The following is a 7,734-nucleotide window of genomic DNA, read 5'->3' as shown; positions in this document are numbered from 1 at the left end:
TTGCCGCGTAACTGAGGGTGAGTGCTGGTAGCCACTGAACGGCGTTGCGCCTTGTGTGCCGGCTGCTGTGCTTCCACGTTGTGCTGAGATGCTTGAGGGGGCAATTGTTTTTTGTTTTTTCTTTTTGTTTGCATCCCACTCGTCTGGTCATTGCGGCTGCAACGAGACTCTGCGGCAGCCTGATCGTTGCGGGCGTTACGTCTCCTGCTGTTGTCTCCTCGTTGTGTCGGTGGGGAGGAGGCGGGCGACGGCGTCGGTGGAGTGGCGCTGCGGTGGGAGAAGGAAGGCACTGACCGCCGCTGACGGCGACCGTCTTTGCTGCCGGCGACCTGACGAGATGACCTCACCGTTGTCACACCCAACCGGGATCGATGCGGGCCGCACCGCCTCTCTCTTCCCTCCCTCCATCCCCCAGTCTCCTGCAGACACACGAACTGCGCGGCGGCGTGATTACAAACCGGACGTCTGAAGGTCAACCGACCGCAGAGTCGATGTGGACCCTTGTCCCCCGTGGCTGAGTGCCGCCACCGTGCTTCTTTGTTCCTCCCTTTTGCCCTTGTGCATGCCGTGCGCGCATGATGCCGCTCTTTGTTCTGCAATGCCGACCCACGTGAGCGAGAAACGACGCCTTGACTACTGGCAACTGACGCACTCACCACCCCTCTTCCGCGCCACCACCACCACGTTCACGGACGCGCTCGATGGCTGGCGGTTGCAACAATGCCACGTGTATCTGCCTCGGCTTTTGCGTGTTGTCCACGGCATCGGGGTCGTCATGTGTTGGAGGCATTTGGTGAGAAGGGCGGTGCCAATGGTCATTTGCCCCTTGGCCGGGGTCCCGCCACTCTGCACGGCGGTTGTGCGGGGCTGCTCGGGCGGTGGGAGGCCGATGGCATCACTGGGCTGACTGTGTCTGCGCGTCTTTGTGTCGCTGGCTGTGATGTGGAATATATGTGGCCGGATGCCGCTGCGTGCTACTGTGTCTGGCTACTGTTGCTGCTGCCTCTTCCTTGTTTTACCATGCAGATAGAGATACTGTGGCTTGACCACCACAACTAGCGTTTCAAGCTTTTAGTAATTACTCGCAGCAGTTGTAGTAGTATTAGTAGAAGTAGCAGTGGGATAACGACCTGGTGGAATCGGGTCACTGTATTTGGCATCTGTAGGAAGGGATTTGCGGAGCAGGAGGCACGGTCGACGAGACGAGTGCGACACACCACGACAGTCGTGTTGATACCTGTTTGGGTTGGTGGATGTGGTCTGCGGTGGGTGCGTGTCCGCACAGCCGGCACCGTGTGCGGCACAGGGCCATTGCGACTGTGCGTGTGGCGCTGCTTGTTCTGTTGGCGCTGGTTGCGGCGGCGGCGTGGATGCCCGCAGTGCATGCGGTGGCGTTGCGACTGCGGGGCGGCACGGTGGACAGAGCCATCACGGTGGGCCGCGCCGTGGACACGGTGCTGATGGACGGCGTGTGCATCACGAACGGCGTGGCTGTTGTGTTCGACGTTGCGGCGATGCTTCCCGGCGCGCTGCGCATCGAACTGAGGAACTGCGTGTGCGACGGCGGTGCGCAGATCTACGTGCGGGGCTACAGCGGCGAGCCGGCGAGTGACCGGAGCCTGGAGGTGAGCGTGAGCGGGCTGTCCGGGAGCTACTGCTCGCTCGTGTTTGTGCACAACCTGCCGGCACGCACGAACGTGACGGTCCGTGACTCGGCGATTGTGACGCCGGGACCGATGCGCTACTCCCAGCTGAGCGGGCCGGCGGACGCGGTGGCGTCGCCGCTTGTGCTGCACGCGACGTCGCTGTTGCAGACGCAGCTGCGTGTGAGCAGCACTGTGCTGAGGTCGTCGCGGGCGGGCGGGTCGGCGGTGCACGTTGGCGGCGGTGTGGACCTGCTGTCGAGCGCGATGGTGCTTGACGGCGTGTTGCTGGAGGCGTCGGGCGGTCCGACCGCGTCCGCGATGCATGTGTCGTCCTCGTCGCGTCTCAGTCTGCGTAGCCACTCGGTGTTCTCCTTGACGAACGTGTCGGTTGTGAGCAGCGGCGGCGGCATTGTGCTTGGCGAGCGCCTTGCGGTGTTTGAGTCGGTGCTGCGCTTCGTGGGCGTCGAGGGGTCTGTCGCGTCGTCGCTGGTGCGCTGCGACGGTGGGACGGTCGGTGTCGGCGGGTGGCTGGAGCTGCGCGACGTGTGGGCGGTGGGCGAGGCGTCGTCTGTGGCGTCGCTGTCGGGTGTGACGCTGAGCGGCGGCGCCGTGTCGATTGCTCGCTGCGCTGCCACTGGTGCGACGCTTGTCTCCGGGCTGACGATTACGAGCGGCGCCGTGTCCGTGCAGTGCAACCGTGCCGGCGGCCGCGTGCTGCAGAGCAGCGGCGACTACCGCATGGCCGGCCTGATCTCCGTGAGCGTGGTGCCGTGCGACGGCTGTGCGGCTGCGCTGGCGTGCTTCGATGCGCTGACGGCGTCGTTCTCCGAGTGCGTGTGCAGCTGCCGCGCTGGCGGTGTGGGCGACGCGTGCCTGCCGTTCGACGTGCCGCCTGCGAGGGCCGGCGGTGGTGGCGATACTGCGCAGGACTGCGTGAGTGGCGTGACGCTGACGGAGTCCGTGACGGTTGGCGGCGGACGTGCGACGGCGTGCCTCGACTCGGTGGTGTTCAGCGGACCGATCACTGTGGCGGTGGACCTGCGCTCGATGGACTTGTCCGCTGACGCGCTGAAAGTGACGCTGCGCCACTGCGTGCTTGCGGGCGGCGCGCAGCTGCGGATTGGCGGCCTCAGCGAGAGCACGGCGCGCCTGGTTCCGCACGCCCTCGTCAACATGACGAATGTGACGTCGCTGGAGGGCACGATTGTGCTGCATGGCACGATGCCGCTGCACTCGAGTGTGCTGCTGGCGAACTCAACGCTGCGCGCGACGGTTGGCGGTTCGCGGTACGTGCCGACGACCCCTGACCACGAGGAATCCCGGTACGGCCCCGCGCTTGTCCTGGACGGTGTCCGGCTTCTGTCGACACGGTTTGTCATGACGCGGTCTACGCTGGTGTGTGGCGGGGGTTCGTGCGCTGCTATCCTCGTGGAGCACGGCCTTGGCGTGCACCTGTCCAGCGTCTTCTACATGGACAACTGCGCTGTCAATTCGCAGTCGCACGTGATGTACGCTCTTGCGTCGGACCTGCGTGTCAGCGGCGGCTCCGTGTTCTCCATACAGAACAGCTCGTGGAGTGCGCCGAGCACCGAGTACTACAAAGGCGCGCTTGTGTTTGGGGACGTTGCGGTGGATGGCGGCAGCGTGCTGCAGGTTGTGTCCAGCGAGTTCCGTCTTGGCTTCGCCATGCTCATGGCAACCACGCTGACTGTGACTGGTGGCGGCTGGCTGGTGCATCGCGACAACGAGTTCCGCACCGCCTACGTTGTGCACGTGGACAAATACGACGGCGTGGCTTTCCGCGATCAGAGTGTGTGGTCGATACTTTACAACAACTTCACGTACGGCTCCTATTCGTTGACCACTGCATACATGACAAGTTTTTGGTCGGCACAAGACGACACGAGCCCGATCATCTACGGCACGTGCAACGAGCTAAGAGGATCTCCTGTAACTGATTACGATGAAGACCTCTATATTAGGACACCCGTGACGACACTGGACTGTGGCACGTGTACCGTGGGCGCCGTGTGCTTTGCTGCGAGGACGAGCAGCATCCGCGGCTGTGAGTGTGTGTGCGCTGCTGGCGGCTACGGTGACACGTGTCTGCCAGCTGCGGTTCCGGACGGCCTTGGGCCGCTCCCGCTCTCAGATGCGAAGGACACGGAGGTCCGCTGCGTGCACGGTGGCAGCATCAGCTCCGTGGACTATCCTGATCCCGGTGTGCGTGGCCTGTGCTTCGTCAACGTGACCTTCACCGCCGCGATTCTGCTGGACCTGTCGTACTTTAACGCGCCTGAACAGACACTCAACATCACGCTGCTGCAGTGCGTCCTCATGGGCCTGTCGATCAGGGGGAGTGGTGCGCGCGTGCACGTGAACGTGACATCCTCGATGCTGGATTCTGGTGAGCTGGAGTTTGAGGGAGATTTTGGCGCGAGTTCCCAGATGCTGGTGGCGGGCAGTAAGCTTGTGACGAACTTGGGTTACGCCATTCACTTTCCAAGGTTTACTTTGGGTGCGAACTCGGCGCTGCTGCTGCTCGACAACAACATGGAGGGGGATATTTACGCAGTTTATTTCCCCGTCGCTGTTGTCGTTGATGGTGGCGGGATCATTATGAAGGGAAACACGCTGAGATCAAAGAAGAAGGATTACGGTTCGGCATCGGCCGTATACGTTCACACTGTTGACTTGAAGAACGGCGGCTATTTTGACGTCGAGAACAACACTATGAGCGCAGCCAGCGGCATTTATTTTTACGGGGATACTACTGTGAGCTCCGCGGGGCTGCTGAGGGTGGCTGACTGCACCTTCACTGGCAGCACGGAGGCTCTGAATTCTGCGCTGTTGTATTTGTACGGCTCGGTTGCTCTTCAGGATGGTGCGCAGTGGCGTGTGGAGGGCAACAACGTGAGCGCAGCCTCAGTATTGAGTATGCCGTATTCCTGTTACAATATTAGACTATCGGGCAGCGGCACCACCGTGTCGCTTGCACACAACCGTCAGGCGGACTCGAGTAAAGCCTTTGCGAAAATTACTTCATCGAACTCGATTGTGACGTCACCCGCACGGTTTGTGGTGGGGTGCAACAGGCAGGGCGATGAGGAGGTGTCGTACGACGGCGTGTTTCCGGAGGGCGTGGTGGTGTTTGGGTGCGGCACATGCAACGACAACGCTGCGTGCTACATGCCCGGGACGGAGTCGGTGGATCGCGGCTCGTGCTCGTGCAGCTGCAAGGACGGATGGCATGGCGCGTCGTGTCTTCCCTTCGAGGTGCCCGACACGGCTGTGCTGCCCGCGCCGGAGAGAGCCGTGGACGGCGACACGAGCTGCGTGGTGAACCAGACGCTGACGAGCCTCGCGCTGAACATGTGGAAGACGCACCACTGCTACGTGGGTGTGACATTCAGCGGCGTGGGTGCTGCGCTGACGTTTTTCCTCAACAGTATGCCGCTGCATCTCCCCATCAACATCACGCTCACTGGGTGCACATTCCGTGACGGAGCCGCGCTGCAGTTTGTTGGGGGCACTGAGGTGGCCGAGTCAGCCGGCGTCCTGATCCGCGTGAGCCAGACGGTGATGCGGTCCTCCGTTGTTTTATTTAGGCGTGCCCTCCCGCAGCACTGCGACATCGCCGTCACGGAGGTTGACGCGGTGCAGTCCTCCGATATCCCGCTTTCAGGCAATGCAAGCAGCAGGCTGAGCGTAGTGACTCTGCACGACGTTGTGTTGAGTGCGTCCTCGCTGCTGGTCAGCAACGTCAAGGCGCATGCGTCGAGGCGCGGCGGGTATGGTTTGTACTCGACCGGGACACTGACGCTGGTGGGTGGCAGCTCGCTGTACACGCGGTACTGCAGCTTTGATAAATACACATACATGTTGTACATGTATAGGCTCATTGCCAGTGATCGCTCCGTTTTTGCGCTGCTCAACAATACGATGGCCACCGGGACAAGTTTCCTGTTTCAGTACCACGACTTCACCGTGTCGAATCACAGCGTGCTGCGCGTGGTGGGGAACAGCGGCTCCGTGTCCTACGCCATCTATGCATATAATTCTTGGAACGTCCAGCAGTCAAGCTGGTTGGATTGGCGCGACAACGACGCGGGAGCGGGTGCGATGTTCTACTACTCTTCCTTTTACGCTTCCGTGAACATCGATGGCAGCAGTGTGGTGACGCTGACGGGCTGCAAGATGGGATCGACGGGGTTGTCGGAGTCTCCGCTGTCGCGGATTGACGCCGGCTACGGGTTCGTTGCCGGATGTCTGACGGTTGCGGGACGTGTGCTGACGACGGCGGCTGAACTGGAGCTGAATGGCATCACTGATGTGACGACGGTTGCTGCGTGCGGGGAGTGCACGAGGGACGGCGACTGCTTTGCTCCGCTGACGACGGCGGTCAGCGACTGCAAGTGCCAGTGCGCTGCTGGAGGGCACGGCGATGTGTGTCTCCCAGCGCCTGTGCCTGCTGGCCCACCACCACCACCAATGCCGCTCCCACCACCGCCGCCGCCGGTTGGTGGGTGCATCAGCGACGTGGTGTACCCCGAGGTTACGCAGGCTGTGGGCAGCGGGCTGTCGTGGCTGTGCTACCGCAACGTGACGTTCAGCGGGGGCGGCATGATCCTGACGGTGCTGATTGGGGGGATGACGGGCGACGTGGCAAACATCACGTTTGATGGATGCACGTGGAGGGACGGCGCCGTGCTGGTGCTGTTGGGCAACGCGTACGCCGCTGTGGGGTCGCTGAACATCGTTGTCACCGGCAACACGTTCGATGACGCGCTGCTCAGTCCGGAGGGTGATTTTCCACCGCACACGAACATCACGATCAGCGGGAACCGCTTCACGGTCACGAGGCTGATCTCTCGGCCGGGTTTGGACGTTGACAGCCCGTCGTGTGTTGCGATGAATGGGCTGGTGATCAGCAACGACTCCGCGGTGGTGCTCAGTGGCAATGTGTTTCAGACCGTGACGGCATCGTCAAGCGCCATTCACGTTGTTGGATCTGCGCTGAGGGTGTTGTGGCGCTCCCTGTTTGCTGTGCTGGGCAACATGTTTCATATGGACGGCGGTGATAGCACTTTGATGCATCTTGGAGGGTCTTTCCAATCCTCGTCGCTGGATGTACTGAACAACTCTGCCGTGGTGATCCGAGGCAACGTTGTGTCAAGGCCGGTGCATTACTTCATGTTATTTTTTCGGGCTTTGCGTGTTGAGTCTCTGTCAGCGGTTGTGTTTCAGGGCAATGACATGCAGGGAGGTTGGGCTGTGTTCTTCACCAACTACTATACCTACGTCTACTACAACTCCTGGCTGCAGTTGAGCGGCAACCTCTGCCGTGATTCCCTATCGAATGCTTTTGTCCACTTGTCCCCCCGGGTGAATCTCCGCGACTCCACGGTGTCTGTGTCCGGCAACCAACTCATGTCCAGCGCGGTCAAGCCGACAGTGCTATGGATATACTCAGGGTCTCGCGATATCACGAACGGAGCGATAATGGCTGCGTGCAACACTGTGAACGGCGAGGAGGAAGCGAACCACGTTATTCCGTCCGTGTACAACGCCACGTTGCTGACCTGCAGCGGCCCATGCGCCCTCGCGGCGTCGTGCTTCCCCGCGTACACGACGACGGTCTCGAGTGATGGCTGCGCCTGCACGTGCGCTGAGGGCGGCTACGGCGATGCGTGCCTGCCCGTTGCTGTTCCCGAGCCACCGAGCACCGACGGCGCCGACTCGTGCGTGCGCGACGTGAGTGTGGGTGTGGAGGTGAACGCCGGTTTCGGGACGTCGGTGGTGTGCTACGTGTGTGTGACCTTTGCGGCGGACGTCGTGGTGGACGTGGGCTTGATGTCGGGGAGCGTGCGCAACGTGACGCTGGTGAACTGCACGCTTGTGGGCGGAGCGAGCCTGTACGTTGTCGGGTGGCTGTCCGACCCGCCTGCTGGCCATCGTGCCGATGTGTTGATCAGCGGGCTCGAGTCGCGCTCCGGCGGCGTGGTTGTGGCGAACCGCTACCCGTCGGGCTCGCGCGTCACTGTGGTGGACTCGGTGCTGATTGTAGAGAATCGTGTTGCGTACCGCG

At 61.9% G+C, this 7,734-nt stretch overlaps 2 protein-coding genes and 2 non-coding genes across 4 annotated transcripts, besides 2 other annotated features; all 4 read left to right on the top strand.

Moving 5' to 3' along the window:
• Positions 1 to 7,734: a sequence feature (areas not merged during assembly with more than two copies in the genome that could not be assigned to a particular haplotype).
• Tc00.1047053507587.70 lies at positions 442 to 521 on the top strand. The gene has a single exon (XR_008255460.1). It is a non-coding gene; the product is annotated as a C/D small nucleolar RNA (snoRNA), TB8C3C2 (small nucleolar RNA).
• On the top strand, positions 563 to 907 carry Tc00.1047053507587.50 (uncharacterized protein; the record flags this gene model as incomplete). The annotated part of the gene is made up of 1 exon (XM_800186.1): positions 563 to 907. The coding sequence occupies one exon, from the start codon at positions 563 to 565 to the stop codon at positions 905 to 907; it is 345 nt and encodes a 114-aa protein (XP_805279.1).
• Tc00.1047053507587.60 lies at positions 573 to 648 on the top strand. Its single transcript, XR_008255459.1, has one exon. It is a non-coding gene; the product is annotated as a C/D small nucleolar RNA (snoRNA), TB8C3C3 (small nucleolar RNA).
• Positions 1,254 to 7,734, top strand: Tc00.1047053507587.24 (dispersed gene family protein 1 (DGF-1), putative; the record flags this gene model as incomplete). The annotated part of the gene is made up of 1 exon (XM_800187.1): positions 1,254 to 7,734. A coding segment is annotated over one exon (6,481 nt), but the record flags the coding sequence as incomplete, so codon positions are not given.
• Positions 6,123 to 6,163: a microsatellite.

Source organism: Trypanosoma cruzi, genomic scaffold, assembly GCF_000209065.1.
Source record: "Trypanosoma cruzi strain CL Brener 1047053516199 genomic scaffold, whole genome shotgun sequence".
NCBI classification, from domain to species: domain Eukaryota; phylum Euglenozoa; class Kinetoplastea; order Trypanosomatida; family Trypanosomatidae; genus Trypanosoma; species Trypanosoma cruzi.
This window is presented reverse-complemented; position numbering and strand designations above follow the sequence as displayed.